The sequence below is a fragment of the Stylophora pistillata genome, chromosome 8 (assembly GCF_964205215.1).
Source record: "Stylophora pistillata chromosome 8, jaStyPist1.2, whole genome shotgun sequence".
Classification (NCBI taxonomy): domain Eukaryota; kingdom Metazoa; phylum Cnidaria; class Anthozoa; order Scleractinia; family Pocilloporidae; genus Stylophora; species Stylophora pistillata.
Genome location: NC_142526.1, coordinates 26,449,399 through 26,465,232, shown reverse-complemented (window position 1 = coordinate 26,465,232; position 15,834 = coordinate 26,449,399). Strand labels below are relative to the sequence as shown.

The 15,834-nt window shown below is 38.1% G+C and overlaps 1 protein-coding gene across 2 annotated transcripts in view; it reads left to right on the top strand.

The window, feature by feature from the left end:
- Positions 1 to 15,834, top strand: part of LOC111337590 (serine-protein kinase ATM) — a 48,826-nt gene that overhangs the window by 3,165 nt on the left and 29,827 nt on the right. For both annotated transcript variants that reach the window (XM_088731852.1, XM_088731851.1), the window contains exons 6-30: positions 162 to 318; positions 793 to 897; positions 1,725 to 1,801; positions 2,155 to 2,218; positions 2,676 to 2,739; positions 3,699 to 3,786; positions 4,080 to 4,187; positions 4,813 to 5,011; positions 5,118 to 5,182; positions 5,834 to 6,040; positions 6,878 to 6,970; positions 7,345 to 7,432; positions 7,766 to 7,915; positions 8,156 to 8,320; positions 9,901 to 10,029; positions 10,200 to 10,298; positions 11,368 to 11,563; positions 11,963 to 12,102; positions 12,468 to 12,503; positions 12,694 to 12,776; positions 13,840 to 13,995; positions 14,167 to 14,239; positions 14,530 to 14,566; positions 14,650 to 14,870; positions 15,396 to 15,566. In XM_088731852.1, coding sequence (XP_088587978.1) covers positions 162 to 318; positions 793 to 897; positions 1,725 to 1,801; positions 2,155 to 2,218; positions 2,676 to 2,739; positions 3,699 to 3,786; positions 4,080 to 4,187; positions 4,813 to 5,011; positions 5,118 to 5,182; positions 5,834 to 6,040; positions 6,878 to 6,970; positions 7,345 to 7,432; positions 7,766 to 7,915; positions 8,156 to 8,320; positions 9,901 to 10,029; positions 10,200 to 10,298; positions 11,368 to 11,563; positions 11,963 to 12,102; positions 12,468 to 12,503; positions 12,694 to 12,776; positions 13,840 to 13,995; positions 14,167 to 14,239; positions 14,530 to 14,566; positions 14,650 to 14,870; positions 15,396 to 15,566 — 2,971 coding nt within the window. The remainder of the gene's footprint in view (positions 1 to 161; positions 319 to 792; positions 898 to 1,724; positions 1,802 to 2,154; positions 2,219 to 2,675; positions 2,740 to 3,698; positions 3,787 to 4,079; positions 4,188 to 4,812; positions 5,012 to 5,117; positions 5,183 to 5,833; positions 6,041 to 6,877; positions 6,971 to 7,344; positions 7,433 to 7,765; positions 7,916 to 8,155; positions 8,321 to 9,900; positions 10,030 to 10,199; positions 10,299 to 11,367; positions 11,564 to 11,962; positions 12,103 to 12,467; positions 12,504 to 12,693; positions 12,777 to 13,839; positions 13,996 to 14,166; positions 14,240 to 14,529; positions 14,567 to 14,649; positions 14,871 to 15,395; positions 15,567 to 15,834) is intronic.

Below are 15,834 nucleotides of genomic sequence, written 5' to 3'. Positions count from 1 at the left end.
TTCATGTAATTTTCAGTTTGGGAACTTGGCTTGACTAAGTTGCTAAGTTTGGAGTGCGTCTTATAACCGAGTGCACCTTATAACCAAGAAAATACGGTATTTTTTTTCCCAAACTTTTTTGTAACCATTTGTTTTTTTCTCTTAATTTTTTTTTTTTAAAGGAATGATAGTAACATTGTTCTTGTGGAACACATCCTTGCTGCACTGAATGCATTTGTTAAATCAAATGGAGATGACTGTCGCGGCCAGGTCTGTTGTCTTGGAGAAAATGTGTTTCCTTGCTTGCTCACAATGTGGAAAAGAACTCAGGGTGTAAAGGTAACTGCCTAACCCCCTTTCTCCCAAGACCTCGTTTAATTTAGTTATTCTATTCTCCTCCAGGGCTCAACAATAACTTTTCAACTTACTAGCCAAGTGGCTGGTGACATCTTAGATGTTAAAACAATTTCACTTTGTTTACTATCCAAACTGGCTAGTGGAAATTAAAAAACCACTAGCCAAACCTGAATTTCTACTAGTCTGTGGCTACTGTTACTGTCAAGTCCTGCCCGTACTGTCTGCCATACAGTTCTACTGATGTTATTTTGGAGAATTTGGTATTGGATCAACTAATAAACTCCTAATTGATATTTTTTGTTATTCTCATCACTTGTCTGCTTGACATTAATTGCAAGGAGAAATTATGCCCGGGTTACTCATGAGAGTGACTAATCAAACAAGCAGCAGAGTTTTACGTATAATTAAAAATTAGTGTTTTAGATGCAACATCTGTAAAAATGTTCGAAATTGCAGGATCACCTGATACAGTTTATGAGAATGCAGATTTGTGCTCATCATCCGTTTGGAGCTCATGAAGATAATGAAGGAGGCTGGAGCAGTAGTGTCAATCATTGGAAGGTTTGTTTTACTTGTTTATATCACATTATTTTAAAGTCCAAAGTTTCAATGATGAACTGTGAAGGAGAAAGTAGTTGCTGATTGCTGTTAAATTATTAATTTAATTGGTTAGCTCAATTGGTTAGGGCGCCGGATTGTGTTGTATGGGAGGTCGAGGGTTTGAGTCCCAGCTGGACCAATACTCATGGTCTTAAAATAACTGAGGAGAATTTGCTACCTTTCTATAATATCAAGAAATGGATAGATATCCTAGTCTTCTCGGATAAGGACGAATAAAACCGTAGGTCCCGTCTCCTGCAGGGTTAGGGGTAGGAGATGTTAATTTCCCATGCACGAGATTTCTGTTTGGTGGATGTCCTCCCCTGGGTGGGATGGTGGGTACACACATCACAGGGCCCCATTTAAACCAGCTATTTGCTGAAGTGGGCTGCCCTGTCTAAATATTTGTAAATAAATAAATAAATTAAGTCTTGGGCCCCATAAGGAAATAGAGAAAGATATAATATTGCTGATCCTAGCAGTATCCAGAACATGTGACTGTATGTGAACTATATGTGAACTTTGTAATGGGTCTTCCCCAACATAGAATCTCTGTGGTTCAGTGGTAGAGCATCGGAACATGGAATTTGAAGGTCTGAGGTTCAATTCCTCATGGGCACTTGGACTTTCTTTTTTGTCCCATGCTCATGACAAGACAGAAAACATCTTTCTCTGTTGCAAAATTGTTCAGAATTTTCTTCCTCGTATTTAGGGTCAGTTTTTTCACTTTTAAGTGGACATCTGGATGAAAGATTGGTATTTTGCTTTTCTTTCTTTTGTCTGACCAGGAGTGTCTCCAAAGATTATATGGAGCAGTTATAGCTGATATAGATCAGCTAAAGAACAAAGTGCCACGTTCCTCAAGGTATGTACTAAGTTATATACCAACCATTTTCATTGCCACTACTCTTACCAGGGTCATGGAAATGACATATCAAATTATCATCATTATTAATAGGAAAAAAAAGTATGATTCTAAAAAGAAATTGAATGACGGAGATGAAGCATAGCAGCAAAGTTAGAAAGATGACAAACACCCTATAGGCTGGGATGAAAACAAGAGGATTTTGTATGATGAGGATTATTTAAGTTTAGCTGAGAGAATTATTTATGGACCAGAACAGGTCAAGCAGCTAGGTCAAGATTTTTTGGTGATATGTTTATCATAGTCTACAACTAGCTTATTATCATTCTGAAAAAACATATATCCTTCCACAGCATTAAATTGGATCCTGGACTCACTTCACAATTTGTTGAGCTTGCTGCTGATGTTTTCCATCAGGTGGATATAGAATGTTATATGTCATATTAATTAAGCTTGCTGTATGTTGATATCCCAGTTGCATGACCTAATTATCTTTGGTTTGGATGACATGCATGTGAGAGCTTTGCAAGACACAATAATAAGGGCTTCATCAATCGGTACAACCTAGTTCAAAATATATGTACTTGTAGAACGTTCATTTAGCATCAGTAAACTGGTCATTTAGCATCTGTGAACTGGTCCAAGTTGTCATTATTTTCAGTGAACATTTAATGATTTGTGTTCACCAAATGGTTGGGTTTAAAAAGAAGTTGAGCTCCTCAACCCTGGAGTTTGGGAAAGAAACAATTTCTTTGCATTTCTTTTCATTCAGCCAGTAAAAAATAACACCATGGTAATATATATGAAGAGATGGTGTGCCATCACATACTGTGAGTCAGCACTGATGCCATGTTATGTACCTCCTGATTATTAGGTGTTCTGGAGGCAAACAAGTTATCACAGTGTGAGTCTTGTGCGAGATGTTTCATCTGAACAAGGTTTGGTTAATTCTATCTGATCATAAAATTGATATATTGTTTGAAAGGGGACCAACAATTTAGAAGCTTGCATTCATGTCTTACTTGAGAATTTTTTTTTTTGCATCATGTTATCAAGGCTGTGCTCTAAGGAAAATTGAATGGAGCCCAGTGCTCTGGAACTTTGAAATCCAGGGTGCCCAGCATATGCTTTTTATGAAAAAACTAAAATTCCTGAGTCACCCAAGAGCAAAAGTAAGGTGCCAGGGGCCAACAGGCACTGCTAGACCACAGCCTTGGTCATCATAATGAACTTGGGCTAAATGTCATTTAGGCGAGGTTGATAGCAAATTAATGTGCTGCTTTTACCAAAGTATGTTTATGCAGAGATATTACCCTGTGCTTTTACTTAATTTACTTAACCATAAATGTACTTTGCTTTCTTTTTTCCCTTCCTTCCCCTTCCAAGCATTTATTCCCAAATATTTATTCCACACTCTTGTTTTTGTTTTTTTTTTTAAGTGATGTGTTGACAGCTGCCTGGAGGTTGGCTCTGGCTTGGTTACTATGGTCACCCCCTTGCTGCTGATTAGATTGATGCCCTCATTTGTTGCCCCTTTTACAGCATCTACCTTCCTTTACAAAGTTTTCTAATTCCTTTTAACCCTTAAACTCCCAAGATCTGATTTTTAATTCTTCCCCCTAGCTGCAACATAAATTATTTCTGTTTAAATAACTTGCAAGAATTTGGTGCTAGATTGAGATGTCAACTTTTACCTGATAAGTTCAAGTATTATCATTACCTGTTTTTTGGATGTTGTGCGGATATTAAAGGAAGAAGTTACATCTGTTCAGTAGTTCCTGTTCATGCATTTGAGTTTACATTCAAATATAAAGTCTAAACAACGCACATTTTCCAGTATTCAAAGTTGAGGTGATATACCCCTGTATCTGCCTCATTTTACATTGTCTTGTTTAAGGAGCAAAACGGCAGAAAATTGAAGTTGGCTGGAATGTTGCAAGAGAAACCTTAGACAGGAGCTCTGAAAATTTGGTTTTACTCTCCTGGTAAGTTCTATTCAGCATGTTTTGTTCCTTGATTTCTTACCATATAATTACACTATAACATGAAATCTGTTGATAACAGTGTGAAAACTCACACAAATAGCTTAACGTCATTTGTAGCCTCAAATTCATCATCATAGATAAGACCCAATCAGAGTGTGTATAGAATCTAACATATGCATGATTTATAATAAATTTAATAGTAGTGCAAAGTGCTGCTTGCCAAATGTATTTCTAAGTGTTATTGACAGTTATTCTGACTATAGTTATTAGTAACACAGTGTGTTTATTTTCAGGTTACAGATCTTAGCTGTGTTATTTGTAAAACACCCCTCAAGTATCCCTGCCAACGAATTTTGCCCTTTCTTTTCAAGTCTACTTCAGTTGCAAACTAAGTATAAAAGGTAATTGCAGCTTTTATTTTAATTTATACTTCTGGTTTTGTTGGTTAATGAATAAAGTTACTCCATTGCCTTATATCCTTTTTTAAGGGCAGTTTTACTTCAGTCTGTATTTTTGTCTCCTCTACTTCACATGAACACATTTTAAATCATTTGTTGGGTTCATTTACTGTGTGACTAGTTTTATATTCTATAGTAAATATCACTCAGTTATGTTTCAAGTGTGATTTATCTCAGTGTTACAATATTTTCAATGAAATAAATTTCATTTGACCTGTGGATGAAATCAAGTAAATCCTTGCTCACTCCCAATATATAGCTTTGTAGCTCAGTTAGTAATAATAACCAACTGTTATCTGGGCAGCACAGTTTTGAATCTGGCTGGGGCCTGAATTTTTTCGGGCCTCTTTTCTTTATTTTCTTACTTTACTTCATTTAAATGTAAAGCAACAGCGGGAAATTAAACACCCCTTGCTCAGCAAAAAGGGATGTAAAATAATACACCGCTCCTCAAATGGGACTTTCATGGAGTTGATTTTTTCTATAAGGTTTTTCTTGGATTTGTTTAATTCTTGCTTATGTTGTTTGACACAGTTCTAATTCTTTTTCCTATTTTTATCACTCTTAGACAGGAGACCATCCTTTCTGTACTGAGTTGTGTTGAGGGTCTTGTGCAGTGTTATTCACAGAGAAGATTTCAGTTGGACTTCAGTCTTGTTGAATCAATTCATCAGGTCCTGAAGAAGATATGGGCAACAACATTACGTGTTGTTGGAATCAAGCAGCTAACTGATTCTAGTTTTTCTCTCCTGACTCTTTTGCTTAAGGTATCTCTGTAAATTCTGAAGATTAAAATCCCTTTGCATAGATATTAGACTCAATGCTTTTTGGAGAGTGGATATTTTTATTGATTCCTTGTCACTGTCATCTTAGGAACTTGGTAATCCACCAGACCCAGAGATGTTTGGTGTTATTTTGGGGAGTGGTTCTCCATCAAGGTAGAAATGTAGAGTGGTGTTTGAAATTTGTATTAAAGGTGGCTGGAAACTCAAAAAGTGCTCAAAAACTAACTTTAAAAATGTCTGAGACTGTCCCCAAAAACTGTCGATTGTGATTTTCCTAAAACTTAAACAGAATAATAGCGATCATCATGCCTCACCCACTATTTCAAACTTCATTCCTTTGGTCAACACATGGGTGGAATTGGTATGACTGCAAAGAAGGAAGTTAGCTTTTTCTTTTTAATGCTTTGGATACAGTCACCAGTTGTCTCAGAAAACTGTTTCCAGCCATTTTAAAAAGAGTTATAAAGGTTAATTACTTGGTACAATGTAAATGAGGAATTCATTATTGGATACAGCACATCACTGCTTTCATGTGTATTTCTTTTTTATTATAATCATAGATGAAGAAATTAAAGTACAACTTGCAAAAGGTTTTAGGACCATTTCTCAGACTTGGTGTAGAAAACATGCAACCATGTGATGCTAGACTTTGTAAAGATATGTTCTCTAGCCAACAGCTCTAGCACCAAGGGAGTTCACATCTCTAATCAATAGTTATTTTGTATTGCCATATGCCATAGGGTACAACATCTTTCTTTACTAACCGTGAATGAAAACTTTACTGTGTGTTTTTGTTGTGCATAGGTCATCTCTGGAATTTGTAGCCACCTATTTACAGCTGTTTTCTTTGCCAGAAAATTACCAACCTCCTTCACCACTAGGACTTCCTGATCCAAGTCAAGATGCATATCACTTACGTCATCATCTTTTCAATTGGCTATTGCCTGTTTATGAGGAAGGTGATGATTACAGTGAGGTCTTGACATTATTGTCCAGTAAAACAGCTAGCAGGTAATTAGAGCCATTTTGATTAATTCATATATTTAACCAACATGTACACCATTGTGGTGACTACAAAAAATATGAATTTATAAGTGTTTTTGGTCAGTGCTGTGTATGGTGTATGTAAATGGTGGTTTGATTCAAAAGTAAATAGTAGATGTTTTCTTTTAGAGCTATTGTTATTTGTTTATATTAAAGCTAAGACTACCTTGCAAATATGGGGACATACTGGTATTTCAAGTGATGATTTAGAATTACAGGTAATTAGAATTGCTGGAAATTCAGAGAGGAGGTAACATTGTGCTTCTTGTAATAACAGCTGATGAGTAACTGCAGCTGTATTTCTTTATGGTCCCAACTCTTCACCTCATCTTTTATTAGGATACTTATGAGGATTGCCCGCATTGATCCCGCACATGAAAAAATAGAAATAGAACTACATTCGTAATTCTTGGACAATTTCGGCAATGGAAACGCAAAAAGCACCAGCAGATAGTCAAACCAAAGAAAACAGAAATGACTCTCGTGAGTTTGTTGTGCTACAAACTCAGCTGGCTTTCTTTCCCGGCTCTCGAAGTAAACAAGTCAATACTTAATTCTTAATAAAGCTTAACTTGTAACGAGATGATCATTTGAATGAAGAAATGCATTTCTTAGTAACAAGGGTTGAGCTTCATGGCCACCTTAATGTTGTATCAACTTGTCAGATCCTGCATGTTCATCATCAATTGACCAGGGCATGCCCTTTCCTTCATGTACCCTTTTGAAGTTTTTCTCTACTTCCATCAGCTAGTTTATCTTTTCAACAACTGAAATCCATGTATTTTTGGCTCTCTTGTGTGGCAGACTTCCAGATATTCAGATGGCAGCCGGTGTTTTGGTATCTTTGACACAGAAATTCTCCACTGCTATAGATATTACTGGACTGGTATCATCTATGTAAGTGAGCATTTGTAGTGTATTTTAAAATAGGTTTAAGTTGTCTTTTTTTTTTTTTTTTTTTTTTTTTTTTTTAAGTGGAAGCCATGAAGACTAGATTGATGTATGCTGAAATGCTGAATGGCCTTTTTTTGGACATTTAATAACGAAGTATAGCTTTTACATGTTTACATTTTCTGCAATTTTTATTTCTTATAACACAAGCAAATTTAAGTAGCTCATATTTATAGAATTGTTTTACCCAGTAACTACCTGCTGTGGACAAAATAATATTACTTAAGACTGAATTGATCAGTGTTGCAACTTCTTGAGTAATAATGTTGACAACTGATTTAAGTTGAATCTGTGTGCCGTTCAATATTTCATGTACATAGGAACCAGGCGTATGATTCACCTGGTCAAGACACAGAGGAAAAACTCATACAGATGCAAGATGTCTATTTACAGTCCACATTTGATGAGGTATTATGAAAATATCTTGACTCATTTGTGGTATTGGAAGTTTTGTGGCATGCTTGATTGCATCATCATCATCAATGGTTGAGCTGTTTAAAACTGAATAATGTCAACTCTTGGCGAGCTGAGTTGCCGTAACAGAAACCAACCATGAGTTTTTGCGTTTTCCTCTGGTTAATATGACCAGTCCCAGGGGATACCCCCCTCCCCCCCCCCCCCCTTGGCATCGTATTAGGTTTACCTGACAATTGATCCTCTCGCGCATGCATTACGTTTGACTTCTGTGTTCCCATCAGCCTGTCCTTTCGTTCACGCTTTTCTTTGTAAATTTCTCCAAAGGGAAATCGCCCTTGGCAGAGTGCAGACAAAGTAGAAAAGAAATTAGCAAGGCAATCTAAGTACAACAGAAAAGTCGAATCTCTCTGCAAACTTTTGTGTGATCGCCTTGCCAACACAGCCACGTTTCTGATTGAAACCGTAGAATTTAAGGTATGAAAACGTTTTTTTCTTTAAATGAACTGGACATTGAATAGAGAATTATGAAGTCATAACCTTATGATTTAAAGTTCGAGCATTTGGACGCTAGATTGAGACTCAGAAGCATTTCCTTGTCATGGCGTGTTTACGCGAAAGAGGTTTTATTCTCGATTAGTTTTTTTGTCTTGGTCTTAAAGCATGTATCAAAGTTATTTGGTAACTTTTTTTAACGTTGTCAATATATGGCTTCAGTCTTCAGGAGGTGTGTACAAAGACCGGTTGGTGTCATTTGGTGGGAAAGTTGTAGGCGTCGTTAGGTTCTGCAGTTTTGTCTCCCAAGTGATGGTTTACTTGTTGAAGAGTAACTCGCTAACCCAAGACGAAGTTAGAAATCTGCCGGTGATAACAACATTTGGGGTGAGTATAACAATATTCTTTTCCTCCAGAGAGCAATGAACACACACACACACACACACACACGCACACACGCACGCACGCACACACACACGCACACACACACAGACACACACACAGACACACACACACAGACACACACACACAGACACACTCACAGACACACACACAGACAGACACACAGACACACAGACAGACAGACAGACAGACAGACATCTTTATTTTACGAGGGTAACATATAAACTATCAAGTTTTCTAACATATGGCCCTCACATATATACACAGTACATTTTACAGTTACAATTAATTGTACATTACAGATTTTAATATAATTCATACACACATAAAAAATATAATATGACATTCATAAAAAACACGAATCATTTTGAATAGCAATTACAATTGAGATAGGTAGGTAGTATAGAGGAGGAAGCAAGTTGCTTGAGATGCGTCTCAAGACCACTGAAAAGAGTAACGACTGAGTAGGCGAAGGTGCGCTTACCAGAGTTGGTGCGAGGTTTAGGGAGAGATAGATTGCAAGATGCTGCGCCTCTTGTTGAATACCGGGTTTGCACAGAAGATAGAAAGCTAAAGCTGCGCCGTAAACAAGATGGAGAGTCAGGATTCAGAACAGTGTTTTTATTGCCAGTTGTATGGTATCTTCCCTGATAAATTAGCTAGAACATTAGATGCCTGTTAGATACGAGATAATAGTTAGTCAACAAAGAGAACAGCGCCGGTTTTTCAGAGCACAGCTCAATCCAACAAACGTGATTGAAAGAAAACACGGCCAAACGTCATCGGTAAAAAACTGTGTGGCGAGTAGGCTCGTGCACAAGACGTAAAAAAGGGCTAAAACCAGACAGCAAGGGTTATGATAATTAACTTTAAGTGAATTTTACCGTCCCAACTCCTGTGCCATGTTAAATAAGCCATTTATCTGAAAAAAGTGTGATACGTCGTTCAATTCGAAGCTTCAACATCTCTTCGGGCATTATGAACTTTTGAAGATTGGTTTTTTCAAATTCAAGCACCCTGAGGCAAAAGTTGTATTCAAATGCCCCACCCAATTTTTTTTGTAAAAGGCAAAATCAGCGACCGTGAATTTCCACCAATTTGCCAAGCTTTAAAACCTAGACCTTGCAGAATTTTCCTTTTCAGTCATTTTCACGCGAAAGTGAGCTATTTACCTCAACACCTCCATATTTAAAGATATGACACTTGTATTCCGCTGGAAAGACTTGGACATTTCCGGTTCAAATTCCGCACCCCCCCCACCCTGGGCATGGACACTGTCAAATGCCCGTGGCTTGCCCGGTGGGGGATGTTTAAGCTTTGAATTGATCGGCGCATAGTATCCCGCACTGTGTGTGGCGAAACCCATTGTGTCACTTTTAGATCAAAATTTTATAAAAGTTTCATAGATTTTTCAAACACTTCTGTCCAAGGTTACAGTAGAGTTCGTGTTTACAGAAAGAAGACAGTAAAATTCTTTCCGTCCTTCCGTCGTAACCCTACCGCCGCCACAAGACTGCATCGTTTGAAAATTAGTTACTTAAATTTTGTTATTGTTATTTCTACAGACTTTGTTGAAGAAGGTTGCCCACAGTGTCAGGGCAATTTCAGGATTCAATGAGGTGGATTTGATAACAAGAATGGAAGTCTGCGAGGGTGTAGTCTCTGAGCTAGAAAAGATGTTCACCATTCTACGGGTAGCTATACTCTACATCTTTTTATTTCTTAACAATTTCTTTCTTGAGAAACATCTCTGTCATTCAGTAACCCCTTTATGCCAAAGTTCTGACCAAGACCACTAAGTGTATCTTGATTTGTTCGTATACATGCGTATGTCTTGCAAATGTGCGTCTTTTTGTGCTTGCAGACTGATGATGATTTTTCCGGAGAATTTTTTGGAACATTGTTACGAGAGATGACGCCTGAATCACTTATAAGGGAGCTAATAGCTATTTATAATGGAGAGGTAAAAGATTTGAGCTGTCTTAATGAAGGCTTTTCAGTAAATGTAAAGCGTTGCTTACAATTAGGTGAACTTGACGACTGTTCAGAGGGACAGATCAGAAAGAAGGTATTGAAGGAAGGAATAGACTGGTTCATATTAACTGCTACTACTTGCCCATCAGCTATGAAAAGCATTGAATCTATTGAGACGATACTTTTTTAGGTTTTGAAGTCACTGGATCGTGGAGGAAAATGGCCCGCAAGTAATTGATTGGACACGGAATCGTATAATCCTTTTAATTGGTTTTATTTGATCTACAAAAAATAATACATAATTTCTGAGCGATCTAACAGCAAGCGATTCCTGACAATTTCATGCTGGGAAACGAAATGATGATACTAAAATGCCAACTGATTACAAACACACTACTCACTTCTTTGGCGCAATCCAATCAAAACTCCAGTACCAAGAAACAGGTTAGAAAAATTCTCTCAGGACACTTCAGGTAGCGAGGTAGAAAAGGGACTGATCGCTATCGAGCGCGTGTTACGGCAAACTGTCACATTAACTCAAAGGTCAGCCTTAAGCGATTACGCAATGGGCTGTAAATCACGTGGTCAATTACTAATTAAATGTTAACAAACGGATTAATAAATTAAAATATTATTGACTTTTGATCGACGAAACAGTCACCTCGATGTTACCAACTCTTTCTTAATATGCAAATGAACCCCTCTCCAACTTTTGTTGCAACCTCAGTATTTTTATTATTTTGGAAGACTGTTTATCTTTATGCTGTAAACGAACGGTTGCCTTTCAGGGTCACTACGTCATCCGAGGAATTTGATAAACGGGACGCGCGTGCGTGACACTTACTCATCTATCTCCCTCGAAGAAGTAATAGCATTTACTTTCCATCAATTTCCTTACATTTTCCAACAAACAAGTGGGGAAAAAGGGAACATCAGCTCTGTTAGGTGTTAAATTGATTAGCGATAGAATTTACAGCTCTTAGAAGGGAAAATTAAGAATACTTTCCTAATTGGTTGGTTGAAAGTTAACTGTTTGTTTCTATCACCCCTTTTCACAGTGGGGACAGTCTGTGCTCGATAATTGTTCTCGACTGGATGTCACAGGGAAGAATTTCCTCAACCAAAGTGCAAGTATGACTTTACCTGGCGAGGTAGATGGTCTTGATGATTTTGAGTCTGAAGTTCCTTCTAGTGAGGAGTGCAAAGCAACACAAAAGACTCATAGTCAGCCGCAGAAGAAAAGCAGTAAATCTGGTGAGATCGCATTCATTTTTCTAGTCTTCAATTTTTTGTCGAGGTATGATTCTGTTTATTATTACACGACTCGGGCAGTCAGAGGGCCAATGACTAAAATCAACCAATCAAAATGCTCTATTGCCGGTCAATATTCTCTCAGTATTGGACCGGGCACTGTCCCGAATGATACCGCACTTGTGTCCCTTTGAACTTCAGTCGTATAATAAATCTCTTATTAACCAAGCTTGCTCGGGACCGTACTGGAAGAATATCGGCCCTCGGTCTTTTTTGTACGGACCTCGCTGCGCTCGGTCAGTACTGTCAAGACCTCAGGCCGATATTCTCCCAGTACGGCCCTCGCGCTTGGTTAATAGGATATATGTAATCATGGACTCATCGTTAAAACATTCTTCACAGTTCATTCAACATTGCGAAACTGTTGTGCAAAGTTTCTCTGTTGCTGGTCCATGCATGGGTTTGACGAGTTCGCCGTATGCTCTGCTGACGCTCTTATGAAATACGTCAAAGGAAAGGTTGTGGAATTCTTGGATTCAGAGGTAAAGGCCTCAATTTTCTTAAAAACTTAAATCACCCTGTAATGAGTTCTTTTTAACTTACCGGGTAATATATACTTTATTCTGAAACACGAGATTTTAACTGATTTGATATAATGCACCTAGTTTTGAAAACACGCGTAAATAGGCCTCGCATAATCTTTCTTGTAATAGCTGTTCATTTGGTTGTAAATCGAAAGTACAGACAGAAAAGAGAACGAATCATTCTTGAGCAAGCCAATGTATAAAGTGATGTTATATTTTTACTTTTCTGTGTTCTAATTTGTACATTTGTAACAAAGTGCAGTTTATAAGTACATTCCTATAAGAGTTGATAACGTATTTTCGTGTTCCTCCTCTCAAATTAGGAGTTGAGGGTTTCTGACGAAGGAGATCTTAAGCTGGTAAGTATTCGGGTGTAAAACAATTGAAATTACTTCAGGCAGACACCCTTACAACAAGTTGAAATTGTCATATAGGTTTCGAAAAATTGTGAGCCAGGCGTAGCTGAAAGCAGTTTAGCGTGTGAGCAAAATTTACCCTGTCTATTTTGTGCTCGCATATTAATTTTGAACGTTGTTTTGTTTTTTATAGTATTTTAATGTAGCTTTTGCCATGGCATCCAGCAGTAATCTCTTAGTGGGTCCACATTTGAAAGTTCTATTGGAAGTATTCAGGTAGTTGTTTCATTTAACTAATTAACAAGACTAATGAAAACACTGTCCAGAAAGATAAGTTAGAGATACCTCTTGGAAAAAGTCAGGTCCACTGTATGCTTTATGGTCTTTTATTACATCTCGCAGCGCCCGTGGGCAAGATGAAGCGAATCCTGTGTTCTAATTGGCTACCCGAGCGGGCAAGATAGGCCCATCTTGCCTGCTCGGGATTGCCCGCATTGATCCCGCGCATGAAAAAATAGAAATAGAACTACGTTTGTAATTCTTGGACAATTTCGGCAATGGAAACGTAAAAAGCGCCAGCAGATAGTCAAACCAAAGAAAACAGAAACGACTCTCGTGAGTTTGTTATGCTACAAACTCAGCTGGCTTTCTTTCCCGGCTCTCGAAGTAAACAAGTCAATACTTAATTCTTAATAAAGCGACATCTTTTTGCAATATAATAAATCCTATATTAACCAAGCTTGTTCAGTCAAGATGGCTGGGTAATAGCCTCGTTCTTTTTTCGGATATTTTTGAACCTCGACTTCGTCTCGGTCCATAGAAATGCAAAAAAAAAGAACTCGGCTAATATCCAGCCATCTTGACCGCACGCTTGGTTAATAATAACGCATATGTCACGAGCGTGGGACCGAGAGAAAAATTATGAGTCCGCTCCGACGCAACCACAGAGCCACAAGGACTCTACGGTGAACTTGGCTTTTGCAAGTTTGTATGAGAAACGCTGTTAGAATGTTCCAAAGTTGTGGTGGAGAGATGGAAAAGGATCTGTGGCCACAATTAGAATTTGAAGACGACCTATATGCGTTTCTATGTCGATCAATCACATTCAAATAATGTTTAGACATTATTTCATCTGTGGAAGGGGGATGGAGGCTTCCATTGTTAGAAAAAGACGACTACGAATGGTATTTAGCTATTTTGGTCCAAGGCAAGGGCATGTACTCAATTGAGAGCACGATGCTTTGGTCAGATATAAGTGAGTCATTTAAGTGATGGGTGGTGTTCTTTAGGATGTGGCTTTTTTGTCGTGAATTTATTACAATAATAATTCAAATTTCAGGAAAGCTATGTCCAAATATAGAAAGGACCAGAACGTGTGCAGCCAAGGACTTAATCTGTTGATGCAGCTTACTCGCCATCTAAGTAGTGCAGAAATCTGTGATATAAGTTTACAGGATTCCAGGGAGATTGCAACCCATATCTTAAATGCGTTTTGGTAAGATGAGAAAAGATTCTGTTTGTATGTCGGTGCAGTTTGCATACATCTCGTTAAAAAAAAAAATAATAATAAAAAAAAAAACGATTCTACTTTATTTTTTCAACGGATAAATGAAAATGAATAATTGTAGTCATGCACCTTATTTCTATCGTTTTAATTGTCCTGTAGGAGCTTAAAGGATACCCAGTATTCACCATATGTGAGGTTTCAACTTGCCAAGTGCATGGAAGCTTTTCTAAAGGTGCCTTATTTCAATATTTGGTATAAACACTTGTAACTAACACTTCTTGGAATTAAATGTTTTGGTAAGGTTAATCACGAGTACATACGAATAAAGGGGGTACGTTTCTAAAGAAACTGTGGTGCTGCGTTGGTGGGGGTAACAAGGTAATGTGGTTATATCAACTAAGTTGAAATTGTGTTTTATATGTTTATTATTTATGTATATATATATGTGTTGGGGGCTACCATAGATTCATGGCTCGGTGTCATGATAGAGTTAGTGATTAAATTTGAAGCTTTCTTTAACAGGTGGATCCTGAAGAAAATTGGTGTTGTTTAAAGCAAGGTAAGCGATGGTGCTATTATTTTGATGAACGTAATCAACGGATCATCACGATGATTTTTTTAAGCTTTACGATCCACTTGCAGCTGGACAGGATTCTTCACATCTCTCGCTGTACGAGGAATTCCCAAAGCTTCTTGGCGACTCTAGCCTTGCGCTTAGAATGCACATGGCGTCTGCGATCAGTGTGTTGTTTGTGAGACGCATTTCAGAAAATGGTGCTGTGCCTGCTCCTCGTTATCATCAGTACAAATGTTTTGATCACATTTCGCGGATACTGGTACAGTCGCTTACTGACACAGTTTTGGTAAGTGGTGATGGGCTGTGTGACTCTGTGAATGCATTTGAAATTATTCATCAATTGTCTATCACAACAGGTTTTTAGACAGATTAGAGGCAATTTTACTTTTCTTACCCTGGCTGTTTGAAGGGTGAGTTACGCTATCCACTGAATTAAACTTTATCTGGTGGATATTGCGGTAAGTTGTCTTCACACCATCCGCTGGCAGCGATTCATCCATTTGATAGCGTTACTCGCCCTTTGAACAACATTTGTTAGATGAGGCTGTGACAGCAAAGTCTTTGATTCAACTGCTAGCTTTCACGTCACAGCTTTTTCGTGCAAGTCCAGCAATCTTCTATCACGTGTGAGAACAAACGACCCATCATGTTAGCCATGTTCTGTTGGACCCAACAAGCTTTCCATGACTGCTAGAGTTTTGCTCCGATCTCAATCCAGGCCTTGCCAAACTCTTTAGTGGACTGTTGGGTCACCTTGCCCGATACGAAAAGCAATAGTAGCCTCACGGATTTTCTTTTTAATTCATTTAAGGCATCGCTCAGTGATGACGAGAGTGAAGATGAAGGTGTAAACAGATCAAGCTCCATGTTGGCTTGCATAAAGCATATTGCTCTAATAAGCCCGATTTGTGAGAAAAGAGCAGTTGCACTTCTTTTCCAAGCAATTAAGGAACAGTATTTGGACAAGGATTTGGTGAAAAAGGTAGGACTATAAGTAACACTTGAGATTTAAGCTGGATTGTTGTGTTCACGGATTGGCTTAGCAACAGTTAAAATGAGCTAACAGCCAATACATGGTGAAGGGGGGGCCTCATTTCGTTGCAATTTTTTCGTCATCCCCTTTGTTTGCCATCCATGCGTGTAATTGATGAGCATCTTCCTTTTTTCACTCCCAACAGGAGGTGTTTCATTCTACTGACATACTGCATGCGGGACGCGTTCTTTTCAATCCATCCCTTCAAAAAAATCAT